We start from the raw sequence: 21999 nt of genomic DNA, 5'->3' as shown, positions 1-21999 counted from the left end.
CAGAGCCCAGGGAATGAGCCCCCTGCTGACCCAACAACAGAATGCGAAACCAGACCTCAACACCTGACAAAGCCTGGCAAAAAGAGTCTAAGATCTGGCTAAAGACTCTCGTCCAGGGGAATCTAACAACTGAAAAAGCAAACGGATAGCTCAGTGTTACCTTAGGTTCCCAATCCTCCCGGCTCCCAACACTTTGGGAAGAAAGGGAGTTTATTCATGGCAAATAAATTCTGGGGCTGAATCAATGAATTGTGAATAAGAGACCAAAAAAACTAAAAACCTACAAAGGGTTTCCATTCTGATCAACCCAACACCATTACTGTACAAAAAACAGTTTTATTAGTTAATCACCCCAAGTGCACCTCTGTTCATGCTATAAGTCACACCCGTTTCTGAGGCCCAGCCCAGGCTCACAGACAAGTTACCAGATTAGCAAGTAGGAAAATTGTTCTGCAAAATAGCAACTGTCAGCTTAAGGCATTACTAACATTGCAGAAGGAAGTAAGGTTACTAGGGAAGTTTGGACAGCCCAGGACGATGATTTCTGGGAAAGGAAACCCTCTCTGAAAGGGCCAGCCCATGCTGCTGTCTGACTTGGGAGTTGTCACTCTGGCTCTGGGTGACAGGTCACTCCTTTAAATCCATCCATAACGTCACAGACAAAACACTGTCTATTCCTCAAGTTTTCAGATTTAGAAATTAGTTATATAAAAAGCACTCTGTCCCAGAAGCCCTGGCACATCTGTGGGCCTCCCAGAGTGCTCACTCAGTCCTCCCTGGCTGGAGCAAGGGAGGATGGAGATATATGGAAGGTTGGTCAGGCCGGTTTTAGAAATGAAGTCACTACTAGAAATACAGAGCAACGGGGCAGAGACCCCTGCTGCAATCACATGCTGAATCATTGTCCTCCCAGAGAGCAGGCTCCTATGGGTTCCTTCAGTCCACGGAAGTGCTCAGAGCAGGGCAGGCCAGTGTGGCCACGGAGCTGCCACCTGCCTCACTGCATGCCGAACCACTGCTCCTGGTCAGCCCACTGGGCCGCCTCACTGTCGCTGCCCTCCAGGTCCCCTTCTTCCCCACTCCCTTCCATGTCGTCCACATCCTCCTCCTGAGTGGCATCCGTGGGACTCTCCTCCTTCTCCATCTTCTGCATCCCCTCTAGAGACTTCTGGTCATTGGGGTCCAAACTAGGGGACAACAAAACAAAGGAGAGGCCTGAATCTCTGCCTTGCTTCTTGCTGGCTGATGCGTCATCTCCCTGGCGCGGCAGTGAAATGACCACCCAGTCACAGAGAAACTGCTAACGCCTGGCCTCTCCAACAACTCCGGTTCCACAGGCGAGATCGAGGGAGTCCACCACTAGAAGTGAAAAAAGGCGTCTTGTCCTAATTTTTAGAATTCTCACTTTGAGTTTTTCTCCATGGATTTCTTAAACCTTTTCACGCTTATTACCTCCAGCAATCTGCTAGAGGAAGATACTAGATAACACAAATGAAAAAGTAGCAAACAACCATTAACAGAAAAATCCAAATTTCTTAACAGTATTGGGTTTTTAAGCTACAGGGTTACAAAAAATAGTTATTTTTCTGTGAGTAAAGTTGTTCACGTTCTTATGGTATAATTAAACATATCAGCATTTCAGTAGTCAATCAAAATCATCAGGCTTACCATGGAACAGATTTGTCAACTCCTAGGTTAGACCCCAGGACCCAAAGCTATCCCTACGCGGGCATTTGAGTGTAGCAGCTAAGTCATTACACGTGCCAAAACCCTCAAAGTTCAGAGGTTCCAGAATATCTATTTTCTTGGCTCCTAAGCCATCTTTCCTCTTGCCTTTGGTGACCATCACCTAGGCCAGCAGGTATCCAATCTAGCAAATCCCACCTCTAATCTAAGTCTGTTATCTTATTTTCTCACTTGCTTCTGGGCTTATGAAAAGCAGATAAAACCCATGTTGGAGTCCTGCTCCTACTTGTATAACTGTAGACTGACTGATCTGTAACATCTCCTCTTCTCTCAAACCTTCCATACAGCTCTCACCCACATGCAGAGCTCCCCACCCTCTGGACTCCCACCTTGCCTTCTAGAGACTGCTATGAAACCACTTGGCATGTGGTATCAATCAGTCTGCACGTCTGAGACTAAGAGCTCCCGGAATCACAGCATCCCCAGTGGTTACTGAGATGCCGAGCATAAGAGTGGTGTTCAAGTGCTGAACAAGTAAATGGATGTGATCAGACTCGATTAAACATAGGCCTTCACCATAACCTTACAGACACAGAGACAACCCTCAAAGAAATCACTTCTGTATTAAGCGGTAAGAATACCACTATTTATTTAGTATTTACTATGTACCAGGCACAGTGCTAAGAGCTTTACATGGAATAATCATTTAATCCTCATTTAATTACTTAATACCTAATAAGGTAGATATAGACAAGGAAATCTGTTAGTAACTTGCCCAAGATAACATATGGTGAAGGTAGTATTCAAACTTCAGAGCTTAAGTTCTTAACTACTACAGTAGGTAGAAACATGGGAAAGTACTTACAATACTTTGATATGAAAAAGAATATAAAATATATACTACATATAACCCTATAAAAATATGTATATGTGTGGGCAAGGCCAGGAAGATGATCTACACAAATGAAAACAGATGTTATAGTGGTGTGGGCTGGTGATGAGTGAAACAGTTCTTTAATGTTGTTAATATACTTTAAGAAAAAATTTTTAGACATCATGAATTCACAAATAACTCTTCTACCATTACTATCATTACTCTGTTTTCAACTGTGGGCACAAAGTGTGTATGTTTCCAGAATTCCTGTTACATAGTTCCCTGCCTCCTCTATCCCTCATTGACCTTCCCCCAACAGGAGGCTAAGTGCCTACCTTAGTGCTATACTATACTGGTCCATTGCTTCCTGATACTCATTGACAGCTACAAGGAAATCTCCTAGGATCCGATGCAGGACACAGTCACTCTGATTAGCTAGTGCATTCCTTAGTAAAGCAATTCCATCTTCATATTTCTGTTCTCTGCCTGAAAAGAAAAAGATCCTCATTTTCCTACTTACGCAACATTTTGAAAATATATTCCTATCTCAAGTCATATACACAAAACCACAACAATGGTCACAATCTGGCAATCTATTTGTAGATGTCCTCAAGAGAACAGTGGTGTGGCAGGAAGTGAGAACAATCAAATCTGAATTCTTATTCCATTAGAATATCTGCAGTTTGAGTTCTTATTTTTTAAAATGTACTCAAGTTCAAATAAAAACCAAGATGCATTTTATTTGCCAAATTACCACAAACCCAGTAGTTCATCATACATCAAGACTTAAAAAAACCAAGGTTAAAAGAGAAGTCATAAGAGAATCCAGATGGGTCAAAACAGTTCAAACTGGCTAAAATTGATTATATTAAGCCCAAACTAGTTCAGGGCAACTAAAACTGGATCAAGCTCGTTTGACCCACTCCACAAAAGTCAGTCACTGCCAATCCAAGAAGGTCTAAGCCAGTTATATTTGGTTGTGCTAAATATAAACCAATTCACGTGGGCTCAGACCTACTGTAAAAGGCACACAGCTGTCTGGTCACCTGTAACCAGCTGGGACTGGGGGCTCCAACTGAGATCAGGTTTTATACAATTAACAATGAACAGGGAAGTAAATAAGATACACTTACTAAGTAGTTCTGCTTTTTTCACCACAGCCTTAATATAATCCGGCCTTTGGGTCAGGGCTTTATCTAATAAAGTTTTGGCTTTCTCCTGTGTCACTGGGTCTTCAAGACAAACGGTGGCTAAAAGGGTAAGGGTCTGTGCATTTGCTCCTAGAGTTTTGTAAACGTTGTTAGCCATAACCATTGCTTCACGAATACTGTTGGAGGTTAAGTAACATTCGATGAGACCTGAAAAAACAAAATACAGCAAGTTCAACCACATTGCCATTCAAAACCTTGCCTCCACTCTGACAGCCTTCCAAATTGCAAACCTTCGAAGTTTCAGGTAAAGGGCAGGCCAGGGGAAAACTCTGACGGTAAGATTAGACTGGAGGGTATATCGATGGAATAACTAAGAAGTGCGCTTCCCCAGAGCACTTGATGGATGTGGAAAAAGCCTGCACTGCAAAGGCACCTTCAGTTTAGCAAAAAAACCAACAGGCATAAGTAAACCAAAGCATGTAGGCAGCCCAGCTGAACGCTAGAGGAACAAACGTGACACTAATCATTATTTGAAACAGTGAGAGGATGTTTCCAACACAACCCAAGTTTTGCTGCCTCTTAAGCTGTTAATTTCTGGCTGTGTTCAGTCACCATTAGTCCTAGGTTTAAGGGGGAGAGCTCCTACAGTCCAAAGTGAATGGCCAGTTCTACAAACTAAAAGACCTAGGGTGCAACCTAAGGAGAAAGGAAGGCTTTCTCATTTGAAACATTAAAGTTATCTCAAAAGGCATTTGCTGAGGGCTTCCCTAAACCAGACGGAAAGTATTTAATCAGACAGACCGGATATACCAAGATTGGCAGCTCCTGCCTCTTTTCATACCCAGGGCAAGATGCCCTATGGGGATACTTCAAGTAGAGTCAATTCTCAACTCTTCATGCCAAGAAGTCAAGGAGAACAGAGGAAGTACTTTTTGGCACAAGCACTCATCAAAACAGAAAAACAGCTTAAACCCCAAACCCACACAATCCCTGGCAGATTTTCTCTGCATACTCCTCCACCCTAAGCATTTATAACATTTGTGCACATTCTACCACACACTATGGTTACTTAACCAAAAATTACCTAACTCCTAAGGGTAATGTGTTGGATTCAGAATATGGTTGTTTGCAACTACTTATTGAATAGTTTTACTTCCCTGTTAAAGCCGCATTGGAACTTCAGAAGGAAATGTAAAGAATGCACTTCACTAATTCAGGGCCTCCAACAGCAAAGGAAGTTCAGCTGGAGGCTGCAAGAAGCACCACAGAACACAACCAGAGTCACCCTCATCCAAATCTCCAAATAGTAGCCTGAGTGAAGGCAGCCTGTGAAGCCTCTGGCCAATTGGGGAACGTTATCTTCTGCCCCCAACAACTCGAACCATCTGTGTCCAAGCATCGTGGTAGTGGAGTTATACAAATACATTCCTGGGCTCTTGTAAAACAGGCACGCAGTAGAAAGGAATTAGCGTGATAAAAGCAGCTGGAAGGCTTGGAAAATTACAGTTTCAGAATCAAGAACTTAACCTAAAACCAAAAGCTTGGTTTGGCAGAGTTTCTTTAAAAACAAATCCACAACTTAGGTAGCTCTCTGACTACCTAAGCAGATTTCTTCTTTACCTCAACTTACAAATTTTATTTCTCATATTTGAACTCATCTTCCTGTTAAGAGCAAATCACTCCTAGACTTCTGGACTTATTGTTAATTTCTTATAAAAATACGATTTGGAGGAACTGCATCTTCTAAGACCTATTTTAACGTCTGTGACTGAGTCACCAAATGTTGCTGGAGCTGGCACTGCTCCTTTGATCTCCTAGGGTCAGTTCACATGAACTTTAAATAGTACATAACAGGGGCCAGCCCCGTGGCTTAGCGGTTAAGTGCACACGCTCCGCTACTGGCCGCCCAGGTTCGGATCCCGGGCGCACACCAATGCACCGCTTATCGGGCCATGCTGAGGCGGCGTCCCACATACAGCAACTAAGAAGGATGTGCGACTATGACATACAACTATCTACTGGGGCTTTGGGGAGAAAAAGGGAAAAAAAGGAGGAGGATTGGCAATAGATGTTAGCTCAGGGCTGGTCTTCCTCAGCAAAAAAAAAAAAAAAAAAAAAAAAGAGGAGTATTGGCATGGATATTAGCTCAGGGCTGATCTTCCTCACACACACACACAAAAAAAGTACGTAAAACAAAGTTGACCATGATTGTGCCTACTCTGAAAGTTACAATGAACTGACTGGTTCCCACAACCAATACTGTCATATGGATATGAAGTTTCTCTGTGAGTAATATTTCTGACCCAAAGTAAGACAACTATGAAAAAGAATAAAGACATAATCAAGCAATCTAGCACAGAGAAATTCACATTAATGAATGGGCAATGTTTGAGAAACAAAAAAACTATGCCAACTACTCCCTCATCAAAAAACAGAAAAAAAGAATGAGGAAAATGGATTCTGGAAGCATACAGGGAAAAATCCTGTAAAAGCCCTTAATGAATTTAAAATGACTAATGCCGTGGTGGTTCCCAAACTTGTCTGCACATTGGCATTACCTGAGATCTTCAAAGAATACTGATGCCTATCTACCAACCCCAAATATTCCGATTTAAATAGTACTGGAGTGACCTGTCATCAGGATTTTTTAAAGATCCCCCAGGGGACTCTAATGTACAACAAAGTTAGGGAATTGCTGGTCTAACAAAACCTTCCACCTGAGTGCTATCACCACACCTACAGATTCACACTATTCATCTATGTTTTTAATCTTACCTTCATAACAATCTAAGCGACAAGGCGCAAGTCGTATAGCCTCCCGAAAGTGGATTATTGCTTCTTGGACTCTGCCCATGTTTCTAAGTGCTGCTCCCTTAAGTAGCAAAGCTTGAACACTATTACTGTTCAGCTGAATGGCCTTGGCTCCTAAATAGAGGGCCCGAGAGTAGCGTTTGCTATAGAAGCTATGACACCTGGAGGAAAAAAAAAAACAGAAGTTAACTAAGACTACAAAGAAACTTGATCCAAAAATCAAAAAGAAGGCCCTCTACATGATTCTTATTACAAACCACATTTATAGCTTTAACCTAAGATATCAGTGAAAAAACAGAACAAAAATCTACTAAAAATTTATTTTTAAGGGGGAAATCTTGACATGGGAGGGCAAAATTATGGAAAAGAACTTGATCATCTGGATATGTTATCAGATGCGAGCCATTCAGAGAGTTTGTAAAGCCAGGTCAGTAACAAAGCAGCAGCTCCTAGCCCGTTCACTGACGGCTTCCTGAAAGCAGGTCCAGTGCTGAGCATAACACATTCACTATCTCAGTTAATACCTAACCCATGAAGCAGTAGCATTATCTTCATTTTCCAAGTGAGAAAACAAACTCAGAGACTAAATAATGCATCCAAAGTCACAGACAGACCATGATTTAAATCCAAGTCTGATTATCTCTCAGACATGTGCTTTCAACCTATATTCTATTCAGGAGAAACCCACAACTTCCTAAAGAATCTACTGAAAACTAGGGAGAAAAGAGAATACATAAACGTACCCAGAGACCACCCAGGGTTCTGCATGCTGATCAGAAATATTGAAAAGGCGGCAACCAAGGTTCTCCACATCCTCCAGCCGTCCTTCTCGTGCCAGGAGGTAGCCATATACATCCATTCCTAGAAAGGAAGAAGCTCTTTAAACAAAGCAGCAAGGATCCTTTAGAAAGGAGCGGCACCATCACCAGAGCCCATACTGAGGCCCCAGCTCCTCTAGGGTCTGAGCCCTCTCCACAATCATGGGCTCCTCCCACCAGCATGCCCAGTTTCCTACAAAATGACTATTAAAAAGATAAAACACGGGGCCGGCCCGGTGGCGCAAGCGGTTAAGTGCGCGCGCTCCGCTGCGGCGGCCCGGGGTTCGCTGGTTCGGATCCCGGGCGCGCACCGACGCACTGCTTGGCAAGCCATGCTGTGGCGGCGTCCCATATAAAGTGGAGGAAGATGGGCACAGATGTTAGCCCAGGGCCGTCTTCCTCAGCAAAAAAAGAGGAGGATTGGCAGATGTTAGCACAGGGCTGATCTCCTCATAAAAAAAAAAAAAAAGATAAAACACATCCAAAAATTTTAAAAACACAAAGGAGTAGAAGGACCTACCTCACAATTTGAAAGTCTGTTATTTTCAGGAACTGTTTGTCCCTACATCCTGTGGCGTGATATACAGCTATCCTAACTCATTACCAGATAAAGTCCAAAAAAGGCATGAAATAAGTACTCTCTTCCAAGAGGCCTAGGCACAGTTAGGATACTTAGTATGCCAGTTAGTCTCAGAAAAAGTTAGCCTATTCCAGAAAAAGCATCTAGTTCTTTCTGGAGTCCAGTTCATTTAAGATCAGCCCTCTCCAATTTATTCTCACTCATGTTCTATGAAAAGGACTCCACGCTCGCTGTCACCCATCTCTTACCTCCAATCCTTGCTATCCTTTCAGATTCCCAGGAAAATGCCTCTCAAGCCAAGATTACTGCAACATTCCCTGCTGGCCCCTGGACTCGAGTCTGAGCTCCCAACTCCAAGCTGCCAACCACTGCTAGACTAGTATTTCTAAAACACCATTTTCATCATGGGCATGGGCAGCTTAGAGAAGAAAAATAAGCACTGGGCAGGAGGGAGACCCTGGGCAAATGAAATCATCTTTCTGCATCTGTTTCCTCATCTCCCCACTCTGTCATTCTCGTGCTTAAGAATCTACAAGACTGTTTATTGTCACAAGGCCATATTTTTCTGACGGCCTTTTTTGGGCCTTTACAAGCAGACTTGGGCCTATCTAGCTGACCTTATTTACCGCTACTGTTCCTAAGCACGCACCCTTCACTCACTGCCAGTCACTCAACAGCCATCCTTTTTGGAAGTCCCTGTGGCTTACCCTCTCAGCTACAATCCTCTTTCAGATCAATTATTTTTTTACTGTTCACTCCTAATTATTTCCTTTAATCACCTCATCCTTTTCTTAGTATCTGTTTAGTTACTCCTTTTTATACTAAGGACACAGTAAAGCTAAATTCCCTAAAAGGATATTATGGTTCTGGGAATGCCATCCAAATTCTAATCAGGCACATCATAAATTTATAAATCATAAGGAGGGGCTATGACTCCCTCCCAAAAGAAAAAAAGCCAAATAATGATCTGTGGGAAGATGACACTTGAATTCAAGCAAAAACAACTGCTTAAAATGGAATTACCCAAGTGTTAGAGACATATGTCAGGACCTAAAAAAAGGTAAAAGGCTACTGTAATAAATTTTACAAAATATTTCTGTGAAAAATGGTATCAGAAGGTCATGCTACATTTTCTCCCTATATTCTAATCCGCCTCTCTACAGCCACTTCTACCCTGCCCCAAGAATTACCTACCTTTTATCAGATAAGGATCCAACATCTGTGCCTGTTCAAACTTGAGGACAGAGTTTTTATTGTCTCCAGCTCTGAAGTACAGATCTGCTAAGCTTCCCAGTAGGTCCACGTTATCTCGCAATAAGGACTTTTTCTCCAGTGAACTTTAAGATATTAAACATTAAACCTTAGAATCGATTACAAATTCTTAGTTGTTGAATCTGGGTGATGGGCATATAGGTACTATTTTCTTTCATGTATGTATGAAATTTTTCATAGTAAAAAACATTTAAAACAAACTGTGTACATTAACTAGATTTTCTTATTCTGAGCTTATGATTAAAAAAACTTATGTAGGCTAGGATAGCAAATATACAGAATAAAGCAGCAATCTCTCATTACCTACAAACAACTTTCTGGTTACAATTTTTCAGAGGACAACATACACTATATGGTGTTAAATACAGTGATTATACGGTCATTCACAAATGACAGCTACTTATTACTCAACCAAATGACTGTGCATAACAGAAACCCAGTCTCTTGTCCTTGGACTTGACCTGACTAGAAAGAAAATCCCAGTCCTAAGGAGGCAACCCAGGTCAGATGCTGCAATAAACTATGCTTCTGGGGATCCAAAAAGATGTTCTTCCAAGTTCAAGCATGACACACTAAGGCAGTCTGCTTTGCAAGGGTTACTACTTTTCCAAGTACAGAGCTGAAATTGGTCCAAGTCTATATTTAACAGGTCCTCAGCAGAGATTATTAGATTTTGGGACCATTCAGTACATTAAAACAATGCCTACGGACAACTGGCTGCAACATCAAGAGATAAGCATCTCATTTTTCTGTTTTGCTAATTTAGATACATCAAACCTCCATACAAGAAAAGGGCCTCAAGAACAATGAATTAACTCTGTGACTCTCACCAGATGGTATTGATTGCTCTTGAGTTGTCACCAGTGTGCACAAAAGCATACGCTTTGATCCACACAGAGAGCCAATCCAAGTTAGGCACAGTCTGGATCACGTTCATTGTCATCGATGCCACCTCTGCACCTTTTACAGAAAGGGAGAGCAAACCTAATCCAACAGAAAGCAGGAGAAAGAAGGTGAGGCATAGCACTCCTCTTTCACAATGCAAGAACAGGCTATCATTTCCCTAGGCTACAAGGCAGCCTTTTCCCTACTGACAGAATGACCATAATTTAATACTTCTTGATCAGTGAAAGAATACAGGACAACAGTAATCTATTGAGTCACTCTCTGTAGGTGAGGCACAGGCAACTTTTAAAAAATAAAGCTACTCTAACGTACAGCCAAGATTAGGAACTATTATCTTAGAGAGTCAACACTCTATGAAAATAGGCAGAGAATGATCTGTACCTAGAATGGCATCGAGGGCTAACGGGCACTGCCTCAGCACTTCCTTATAGCTGGTGACTGAAGGGCGCTCCTGACCAGCCTTCTTGTACAGGTTTGCCAGCATCATATTTATCTGTAATAAACAAAAACAAAAGACAGTAAGATAAGAATATATTGCAAAGAAAATATCTCACCATCAGTTAAGTCCTGATTTTTATTACCAGCTACTATTCTACCTTTTACTGAAAAACCTACCTATAGTTCTGTGGAAATAAAGACCAACCCCATTCTTCAAATCAAAGAGGAAATTACTACCTTCGCTTTTCCTATGTCCTCCCATTTCTAAGAGGAAAGTCAAATTCCTCTCACTCACCCAACCAAAAGGTCCAGTAATATCTGGACCAAGATGCTACCTCTGGAAATGGGAGTTAACGTTCATTTGAGAAATGTTACAGAATTCTAATTACATTGATTCTTTCTTGATCTTAAGACAGAAGATAAACTATCCTAGAAGTGCTCAAGTTTACATATTTTAAATGCAATTAATATCAAGGCATAAGAAAGTGAGGCATTCTTAACATAGCTAGTTAAGAAAGATGAGATGAATGTTCCCCAAAAAGGAAATGACAAATACACAAGTAACATACTTGGCTTCTCTCTGACAATTAGTCTAGCAGCTACACTCTAGCCTTTCTAATGCTTAAAGCTTTGACCCATAGGTACTGTCTGACTCATCAAAGTAGTGCTACCAAAATCACACTCTGACTGACTTCTAGAGATGACAATGATCCAGAGAGTAGCTACACTATTTAAACTCAGTGAATGCATTTTTAGCACAGTTCAAATATGTAACTCAGTAAAGCTCTGTTAAAATAACTTTTCCTAAAAACGCAACAGGGAAAATTTGAGAAAACCTAAAAGTTCCAAAGAATATGGAAATTACAGGGAAGGGATAAATGGCCTTAATATTACAAAGAGAAAAACACAATATTCCAATTTAAAATTAACAGATCTTAAACACACAGTGTTTGCCAGATCATTAACCTAAGGAAGCAGTCAACATGAAGACACAAAAGAAAAAAAGCCAATCCCCAATCTCTTCAATTATCTGTAGCTTGGTGTGCCAGATATTTACTCAAAAGAGTGGCTCTGAAGATGAAAAACATCTGCTCCAATTATGGACTTACAGTATATAAAACAATCTAGTATGGCATTAATCCATAATTAAAACAATGAAATAATGAAATACTACAAATCAGACTATTTTTTATTGGGCTTCAGATTTCCCATTTTAGGCTATGTTGAAAATGCAAAAGAAAGTACTTAAAGGAAAACTCCAGTATTGGTGTCAATACTTGAAGAGTAAAAGGTTAAATTTAAGATCCTTTCTTCACTGCTTGTTATTAACAAACTACGACTGACAGACCATCTGCCTCAACAAATATTAAAATTCCCGTTAAACTACCTGTCACTTTGAAAGAAGGAGTTCTGACTACTACCTAGTGGGAAAGTCCATTCTTTTAAAACAGATCCTTACTTGGGAACATCAGAAAGCCACATTCCACCAGTTATAAACACAAGCAGTCATCATTTTCTAAAAACTGAGTGAGAAATTGTATGTTGGTATGTTTACTCTTAAAAGTTGAAGATTTACCAAGATCTAATAATCTCACACTGGAATTTTCCTTTAAAATGTGAAGGAACGTGTGGCGGTGTTTACCATACATTAACAGACGTTCATTTAGACTCACTTCCTTGTCCTTTACACAGACTGAGAAGCCAGTTAACTCCCTAACGGACAAGAAAGAAAAACTGTAAATATTATAGGTTTATGTTTGAGGCACATATCTTTGTTTGCTCCTGGATTCAACAGCTCTACAGAATGAAGGATATGTACACCTAACAAATATGGACTCCCCTACTCCCTCTTAAAATGATGGCTGTAAACACCAAAGTGTTGGATATCACAAAAGCTGAGCTTCTTTGCCATTACTCATTTTCAAAAAATGTCTCCAGGGGCCAGCCCAGTGGCTCAGTGGTTAAGTTATCTCGCTCCACTTCGGCAGCCCTGGATTCGCAGGTTTGGATCCTGGGCGTGGACCTACACGCCGCTCGTCAAGCCATGCTGTGGTGGCGCCCCACATACAAAGTAGAGGAAGACTGGTACAGATGTTAGCTCAGTAACAACCTTCCTCAAGCAAACAGAGGACGATTGGCAATAGATGTTAGCTCAGGGCCAATCTTGCTCATCAAAAAAAAAAGTCTCCAAACTCTCTCAAGTCATTAAGGAGGAAATTATAGTACATTTCCAATAAGATAAGGAATAGAAATCATTCCAAGTTTATAATCAAAAATCTTCCAAAAGGAAGACACTGTTCATATATGCAAAAAAATTAATCTTGGGGTAAGACTTTCATAGGGTACCAGAACACAATTTAGTATATAGCATCCAAGCTTATTATGAGACAGGTTAGTCTATAATATGCTTCCAAATGTTTTTAACAGCAGTCATCACCTTAAAATATACTGGGGAAATAGCTTAATTTTAAAAACTCAAAAAATGGTAAATAAATCCTCAACATGAAGAGATGCTTAAAGACATTCTCATCAAGTCTGATTGTTACTCTTAAAACGCAGCAACAGTTGGGTGAAAAAATACTAACTAAATACACCAGGTCCCTCCTGCTTAGATTCCTCTTCTTTTAAGGGCAAGAGGATGTACACAGACATCTTACATATAAACCTCCTAATTGTTAAGCACAAGTTGCACAGAACAGTTTTTCAGTGAAGTGAGGAAGGCGGGTGACACGAGAGTATAAATTAGAATACTAACTACTGTTGTGAATTCAATCCTAAAAACAAGGATTCTCATTGCTGTTCTACACCAGACTTGGAAAAAACTGTAATCAAAGATGGCCAATATAATAATACTTACAGAACAGTACTTTTCAAAGTATTCTTACATGCCTGAACTTAGTTTTTCCAAAAGTAAGTAGAGAAAGTATTATTATTCTCATTTTATAAATAAGAAAAAAAAATTAAAGCTCACATTGGTAACTGCCCAAGTTCATGCTGCACACACATTTTATGCCCCAAACTCAGATAAGACACCAGATCTTTTGATTTCAGTTGAAGGTGTTCTATTCACTACAATATGTTGCCAAATCAAAAATAAAAACATATCCCACACACAAATAAGTACAAAAAAACTTATAGTCTTGATTTTAAAAACAAGAGATTAATAAAACCATTCACCTTATCAAATGAGTATACCTACAGAATGCAAAAAATGAGGTTCTAAAAAAGTATTGTTGCCACATGGAAATGTTATTGCAAATCAGTATTTCCTAAAGTAAGAAATACAATAAGCACTTGTAGTATTCTCCAGCTACCATTTTCAATAGCTGAACATTCAGGGTCTCATAAGAAAGTCACTCTTCTATCTCTCTGAACCCTCACTCCATTAACAGGGGAACAAAGTGAGAATTAAAGTCAAGAGTAAGGGGGCCGGCCCCTTGGCTTAGTGGTTAAGTGCGCACGCTCCGCTGCTGGCGGCCCGGGTTCGGATCCTGGGCGTGCACTGACGCACCACTTGTCCGGCCATGCTGAGGCGGCGTCCCACATATAGCAACTAGAAGGATGAGCAACTATGACATACAACTATCTACTGGGGCTTTGGGGACAAAAAGGGAAAAACAAAAGGAGGAGGATTGGCAATAGATGTTAGCTCAGGGCCAGTCTTCCTCAGCAAAAAGAGGAGGATTGGCATGCATGTTAGCTCAGGGCTGATCTTCCTCAATAAATAAATAAATAAATAAAGTCAAGAGTAAAATGTTCAGATGGACTCCCTAATGCATAGAGAAAACACAGAGGAAGAGGGTTGGAGGAACTGGAGAGGAGAAAAATATGTAACAAACCGTTAATTCAACTTACTTTGGGAGTTCTTTGTCTTGAAGGGATCCCATCAAGTATAGCAATGGCATCTTTATCTTGTTTTAGCATTGTATAACATTCAGCCATTTTGTATTTCACTTCTATTTCAGATGGAAGACACTAAGAGGCAATGAAAACATCTCTTCAAAATATTACTTCAACAGTATGGCAGTCCTTCAAAACGTTAAACAGAGAGTTACCATATGACCCAGCAATTCTGCTCCTACATATACAGCCAAGAGAACTGAAAACATAAGTCCACACAAAAATCTACACACAAACATTCATAGTAGTATTATTAATAATAGATAAAAAGTGGAAACCCAAATGTTCATCAACTAATGAACAGATAAAATATGGCACAGCCAAACAATGCAATATTATTTAACAATAAAAAGGAATGATGAACTGATTCATATTATAACATGGCTCAACATTGAAAATATTACGCTAAGAAAAAGAAGCCAGACACAAAAGGCTACATATTGTATGACTGCATTCATATGAAATGTCCAGAACAGGTAAATCCATACAGACAGAAGGGGTAGTGATTCCCAGGTGTTGGGGAGATAACAGGCACTGGGTTTTTCTAGGGTGATGAAAAGGTTCTGGAATCAGATAGTGGTGATAGTTGCAAAATTTTGTGAGTATACTAAAACCCACTGAATTGTGAATTTTATGACATGAATTATATGTCAATTTTTTTAAAATTCCATAAAGATTAAACGTATTTAATTCATATGAATGGTTTAGCATGGTGCTTGGCATATTGAATGCTCAAAGAAAGTTACTTCTATGAGTAATCCTATGTGCATGCTATACATGACTTCCATTCAGTGCCCAAAAAAAACAAAGAAAATCCTGGCAATCAGCTCTTGAATAACAAAAAACAAATGTTTTACATAAAGAGAAATAAAACAAGATGAAGATCTATAAGCTTTAAAAAAAAAAAAAAAACCCAACTAGGGGCCGGCCCAGGGGTGTAGGGGTTAAGTTTGCATGCTCTGCTTCTGCGACCCAGGGTTCACGGGTTTGGATCCACAGGTTTGGATCCACGGCGTAGACCTATGCACCGCTTATCAAGCCATGCTGTGGCAGCGTCCCATATAAAGTAAAGGAAGATGGGCACAGATATTAGCCCAGGGCCAGTCTTCCTCAGCAAAAAAAAAAAAAGAGGAGGATTGGCAACAGATATTAGCTCAGGGCTAATCTTCCTCACAGACAGACACAAAAAAAGCAACTACATTAATTCCTGTCTTGTTTTTTAATTTGGAAAAATACAAAGCAGAAAAAACATGACTTATAATTCACTCCCAGTTCATTCTACTGACATTCCTTTTAAATATAAGTTGTAAGTATAATTTAAAGACAGGTTCAAATTGAAAAGTATAAGTTCCCCTCTCCCTAAAGCTTTCTACCGTTAAATTTATTTCCTTCACACACACAGTCTTTCATGCATATTATCCATATATATTTTAGGCATATACCAGGATATATTTATGTATCTATAAACTATTCCTTTTAAACAAAAAGAGTATTAAACACACAGTTTCAAGTCTTATTTTCTTTACTTATACAGTTCTTTCCAATGATTTGGAAAGAACATACACCTCTCTTTTTTCACTTCTTCAATAGTTTCATCATATTGCATCTTATAGCTATATTATATTATAATTTACCTAGACCCTACTGCTGAACACTTTTGCTTTAGATTCTATTATAAACAATGCTGCAACAAGCAGCCTTAGTTATATATCCCGTAAACCTTTTGTGAGTCTTCTATTAGGGTTAATTTCTTTTTTTTTTATAATTTTATTTATTTATTTTCCCCCCCAAAGCCCCAGTAGATAGTTGTATGTCATAGCTGCACATCCTTCTAGTTGCTGTATGTGGGACGCGGCCTCAGCGTGGCCAGAGAAGCAGTGCATCGGTGTGCACCCGGGATCCGAACCCGGGCCGCCAGCAGCGGAGCACACGCACTTAACCGCTAAGCCACGGGGCCGGCCCATATTAGGGTTAATTTCTAACAATGAAATGACTGTGTCAAACGCTGAAATTATAATTTCTTCCCTTCATTTATTTAACTAATTATCAAGCAACCAAAATTGGCAGGAATTCTTAGAATATTTCCCATAAATTTCCCCAATTGAGTTATATTTTAAAAGTTGTACTTGCATTAACATTATAAAAACACTTTAGGGCCGGCCCCGTGGCTTAGCGGTTAAGTGTGAGCGCTCCGCTGCTGGCGGCCCGGGTTTGGATCCCGGGTGCGCACCGACGCACCGCTTCTCCGGCCATGCTGAGGCCGCGTCCCACATACAGCAACTAGAAGGATGTGCAGCTATGACATACAACTATCTACTGGGGCTTTGGGGGAAAAAATAAATAAAATTAAACAAAACAAAACAAAACACACTTTAGATTTCGAATTTTGTTTGTATAGAAGGGAGGAACAATGCATGACTTGTTTAGAACCCAGATAATTCATGTTTAATTCCATTTTCAGATTCATCCATAGAGTGAATTTTGCTTTTAGCCCTTAATGTTTGGTTGGATACATTCCTGCCCCTAAGGAGTTTTTCGTCTTTATTTCTCCAGTCAGCTCTCCTTTAAAATTACATTTTTTTTTTTTTTTTGTGAGGAAGATCAGCCCTGAGCTGACATCCATGCCGATCTTCCTCCACTTTACGTGGGACACCACCACAGCATGGCCTGACAAGCGGTGCGTCAGTGCACGCCCGTGATCCGAACCCAGACCACCAGCAGCAGAGCTCGTGCACTTAACCACTACGTCATGGGGCCGGCCCCTAAAATTACTTTTTACTTTACCATCTTCTATATCTAATGAGCAGTCTTGTAAATTCTTTCAGTCTCCCTCACACTTCTATCTCCAATTACCTGACTTTGTGGAGTGGATGCAGAATTTCCAGTTGAAGGTCTCACTTTTGAAGTTTTACTTAGGGCTTTCTTCTGCTGTAAAGCCATGGTATACTTACTCACAGCATTCCGATACTCCTTATCATGAAAGAGAGAATCTGCATGATATACCAAAAGCTGGTACTTCTGAGATGGAGAGAATAACTCACTAGAAAACAAAGAAAACATATCCCCTACATGGGTTATTTTGAAATTTTACAGAGCACCCTCCTTAGAGTCCATATAAGCCTAGTACAAAGCTTGTGTAATGATAGTTTACAAAAAAGTCAACATACCTTAAGGGATAGTCTCTAAAATGAGACGCTTGAGAGTCATATTCTATGCTAATATGGTCAACACATTTAAGAAACTGCCTTAAATTGTTCTGTTTTAATATGCTTTTTTCCTTATTTATAAAAGCAATGATATCTCTAAATCAAATTCAATAATACAGTATACAAAGAGAAATGTAATATATCTTTTCCTCCTCTTCTTTAACCTAAGACCTCTTAATTTAACAGTCTGATATATATCCATACTCTCTTATATTAACATCAATTTTTAGGATAGTATAGACAAAGGAGAGCAATCACAATGACTTAACTAATATTACCAAAGAAGGTTTGAAAAATCTAGAAAACAGAAACCACACCACTTTGAATCCTTTTTAGGAAAGTGCTGAACAAAAAGAGGTTTGGAGGGAACTGAAAACTCTTCAAATACTGAAGAAATGGGAATACTGAAATACCAATGTATGGGAATAGAATAGGATAAGCCAATGGGATAGAAAAAAAGATTAGCTTTGTTTGACGCAAGTTTTTTCTTTCTTTTTTTTAATGTACAAAAGTAAACTGTACTTGCACTAGAGGAAAATTTATCTCCTTGAGTCTCAGGGGCTTAAGGACAGTGTAAGGAACCAATACGTTTCACAACTTTTTCTTTAACCTTGAATATTGTTCACAAGTGTTATAACTGCCTAGAAGCTGGCCACTATTCTTAATGGAAAATCCATTTTTAATATCTGACCCACCCCTCCCCCACTTCTTCTCAAATTGAGTAGTTTACACGTTTTTGACAGGTAAAAGCTACAGCCGCTTAAAATGAAAGAACAGTCAGAGTTACAGAACTCTGCAGACAGTTAATTTCTCAACAAATGAAAGATACTCAAGAACAGGTACTATAGTTGCCAGGGCCTGGGGAAAGCAGAATTGGGGAGTGACTACTAACAGATACCAGCTTTCTTTTTGGGGTAATAAAAATGTTTTGGAATAGACAGTGGTAATGGCTGCACAACTCTGAATATACTTAAAACCACAGAAATGTATTTTCTAAAAGGGTGAATTTGACAGTATGTGAATTTTATCTTAAAAAAAAAGAAAGGATAGGTAGGCTAAACACGGGATATAAAGTTACAAAGGAAAGTCAAGGACAAAGGTATAGTCCAGATAGTTAAGATCTCTTCCAACTCTGAGATTCTATGTACTTAGTGAGAAATAAGATTGGATAGAAAATATTACTACACTCAGAGAAAGCATTCAGATATTTATATATTGTAACATACATGCCTACTTATGCATGCATAAGTCATCTCTGGAATGATACATAAGAAACTGTTAATAGGGCCGGCCCGGTGGCTTAGAGGTTAAGTGCGCGCGCTCTGCTGCTGGCAGCCTGGGTTCGGATCCCGGGCGCACACCGACGCACTGCTTCTCCGGCCATGCTGAGGCCACGTCCCACATACAGCAACCAGAAGGATGTACAGCTATGACAGACAACTATCTACTGGGGCTTTGGGGGAAAAATAAATAAATAAAATCTTTAAAAAAAAAAAAAAGAAACTGTTAATAGTTGTTGCCTTTGGAGAAGTGAAATGGTGGGGTGAGGGTCAAAACTCAGGGACAGACACTTATCTGCATACCCCTTTTGCACTGTTTGAATTTTTTTTACCATGTATATTGCCAATTTAATTTAAAATATTAATGATAAAGGTCAGAATTTAAATGCCTCCTAAAGCTAGGAAACTGCCAGTTTAACCTATTATGAAGAAGCATGGGCTAAGTCTAGTCCGAGGATCAAACTGCTTCTAACTATACTGTAACATCTTCCGGAACTAAGAGTAATGACTAACTGGTGTATAAATTTCCAATGGTGGAAACTGTGTGCCTTGACAAATCACTCAGAACCAAGTGAAAGACTCCAGAACAAACACAGATGGCTGACAGAGACCAGGGCTCCTCACTGTCAACACTAAATGAATGGTGGCAAAATGATGGGTCTCAAGTAGCAAGGCCCAAAAGCACAGTAATGGAAATGAAATCGGGAGCAGTGGCTGCATCGCAGGCACTTGAGGGGCTTTTCCTTTCTAACCTAGACAGCTTCTAGAGCAAGCCAAATGCAATGGGTCCACCTTGGGTAGGAGATTCAGTTATAATGCCACTGAGAGGCAGTAAACTGCGGTGGGTCAGAATAGAGACTTTCTAAAGTCAGAAGGACCAAAATGCAGACATCGTGGCTCCTCCACTTACTAGATGTGTGTGAAATCAGAGACAGTATTTCACCTCCCTAAGGTTGTATGCACTTCCTTAGCACATTCAAAAAACGTATGAATGCTTATTGCACAGGCACTGTGCTGACTTCATGAGGTGTTACGAGTCACGCAGAATATATGTTTTAAAAGCTCTCATCATAATAAAAAAAAAATTGTAACTGTGTGATGATGGACGTGAACTAGACATTGCGGTAATCATTTCGCAATACACACAAATATCCAAACAATGTTATACATCGATTACATCTCAATTAGAAAAAGAGTGATGCAGAAAATAAAACAGGGCAAAGGGATACATAGTGAGGGGAAGGGACAATTCTGATAGAGAAGAGCTCTCGAGGAAGGATATCTGAGCTGAAACCTGAACGAGGAGGCAGCTCGGAGGGGAGGACTCCAAGCAGAAGAGCCAATGCAAAAGCCCTGAGCTGAGAACGAGCTCGGTGCGTTCCAGCAAGAGAAAGAGGCAGGGAGGCTGGAGTACAGCGAGCAGAGCAGACGAGATGAAGTCGGGGAGAAAGATGCTCGGCCTCTAAGCCAGGAGAAGGAACTTTAATTTAAACAGAATGGAGACACTGAAGCACGGCTGCGACAGGCACTCCAGGCTGCACACGGCCCTGTGCTTCCTCCGTCATAAGACTCAATAGACGGCAGCGCGAAAAACAGAAAAGGGGCCCTGCGAGTCCTTAGAAAGGCACCACTCCCACCCAGCCAGGCAGCCCCCCGTTTGCCGAGGAGAAAGTGAACTTTCCTGATACACTCAAGGAGAAAGAGCAATCTCGGGTGGGGGACGAAGGTATAAAACCAGCGGCCGGGAAGGGAAGAGTCGGCCCAGCGATGTGACAGTCGCTATGCCCGGCGACAGGGGCCTCGGGAAACCCTCGCCAGGGTCGCCCTCGGAGCCTCCGCCTTCCGTCTCTCCAAGCCGCCGCTCGCCACATCCCCCGCAGGGAGCGCATCCCAGCGCCCGGCACAACGCGGGGACCCGGCGACCTCAACTTGCGCTCCTGAGCCGGCTCCGCCCGACGAGGCCCTGGCTGACCCCGGAGCTTCAGCTGGGGCCCGCGGCCGCTCCTTCCCGCCACTCCCCGGGCCCCCTCGGCCCCCGCTCCCAAGCCGGCGCCGCTGTCTCCTCAGCCCCAGGCCGCTCCCCGCCTCCACTCACGGGTTATTATTACTCATGGTAAGTAACAAGCTGCTGAGGAGCCGCACGTTGGAGTGCAGCCCCGCGGCCGCCATGTCTCGCACGTGGTCTATCACATTCATCCCGCCCGGCAAGGCCGAGGGCAGCGACGGCAGCGGCGCGAAGAGCCGGTAGACGCTCCTCAGAGAAGACTCCAAAATGGCGGCCTCGCCGGGGTCCATCGGGCCCACATGCGGCACCGCCCCCAGGAAAATAGGCAACTACTGAAGTGCCTGAATAGAAGAAGAAGAAAAAAAGAAAAAAAACAAAACTTCTTCCCCCAAGCCCCCTGTGAGGTGGAATGATTTGGTTTTGGGGACTATTGTTTTTGCTTTTGTTTCGTTCTGTTAGCAAAAGTTGCATCATCATTCTAAGCTGCAGACTTTACTGAGGGCTTACAATGGGCTGAGGACAAAAGTCACCTCAGTATGAATATATGCTCAATTGAAATGAGTCTGAGAGGAATCTGTGTCTCCCAGAAGTTAATAAAAATATATGGACAGTTATAAATAAAAGTATAGTAGGGTGCGGGCGGGAAAAATCTCCAACAGCTGGAATTAAATATTTTAATCAGGCGCCAGGGGCAGTCCTAACTGCTTTCAAGTCGCTCTGGCGCACCTGGCTGAAGGTGCCACGCCCCCTCCTCTCAGGTATTGTGTGTACCTGTGGGAGTCAGGCTTCACCTTTGGAGGGACGCCTTGGGTGCAAAAAGGACATGGTTTTACCCTGTGAAATGACTCACTAACTCAGAGTGAATAAAGGCTAGGTTGAGTTTTAGCCATCCTAATATGTGTGTAGTGTTGTTTTATTGTTGTTTTAATTTGCAATTCCGTGATGACATATGACGTTGAACGTCTTCTCATAGGCCTATTTGCCATCTGTATCTCTTCTTTGGTGAGGTGTCTGTTTAGATCCTTTGCCCATTTTTCAATCCGGTTGTTGGTGTTCTTACTGTTGGGTTTTA

The 21999-nt window shown here is 41.2% G+C and overlaps 1 protein-coding gene across 3 annotated transcripts; it reads right to left on the bottom strand.

The window, feature by feature from the left end:
* Positions 1-316: 316 nt before the first annotated feature.
* Positions 317-21217, bottom strand: ANAPC7 (anaphase promoting complex subunit 7). 3 transcript variants are annotated; one of them, XM_004429991.3, is made up of 11 exons: positions 21018-21217; positions 17290-17476; positions 14392-14511; positions 10480-10591; positions 10023-10176; positions 9115-9257; positions 7266-7383; positions 6487-6683; positions 3694-3918; positions 2896-3046; positions 317-1187 (listed from the first exon to the last, which is right to left on the bottom strand). In XM_004429991.3, exons 1-11 carry the CDS (start codon positions 21215-21217, stop codon positions 998-1000), a joined length of 1797 nt encoding a protein of 598 aa, XP_004430048.1. In that variant the 3' UTR covers positions 317-997. The 3 variants fall into 3 exon arrangements, with proteins under 3 accessions (XP_004430048.1, XP_014642607.2, XP_087279452.1); XM_014787121.2 differs by lacking the exon at positions 317-1187 and adding an exon at positions 1194-1359 and having other exon boundaries at positions 21018-21186; XM_087423326.1 differs by lacking the exon at positions 317-1187 and adding an exon at positions 1349-1478 and having other exon boundaries at positions 21018-21186.
* Positions 21218-21999: the final 782 nt, after the last annotated feature.

The sequence above is a fragment of the Ceratotherium simum genome, chromosome 35 (genome assembly GCF_057802395.1).
Source record: "Ceratotherium simum simum isolate JZ-2026a chromosome 35, ASM5780239v1, whole genome shotgun sequence".
Lineage (NCBI taxonomy): Eukaryota > Metazoa > Chordata > Mammalia > Perissodactyla > Rhinocerotidae > Ceratotherium > Ceratotherium simum.
This window is presented reverse-complemented; position numbering and strand designations above follow the sequence as displayed.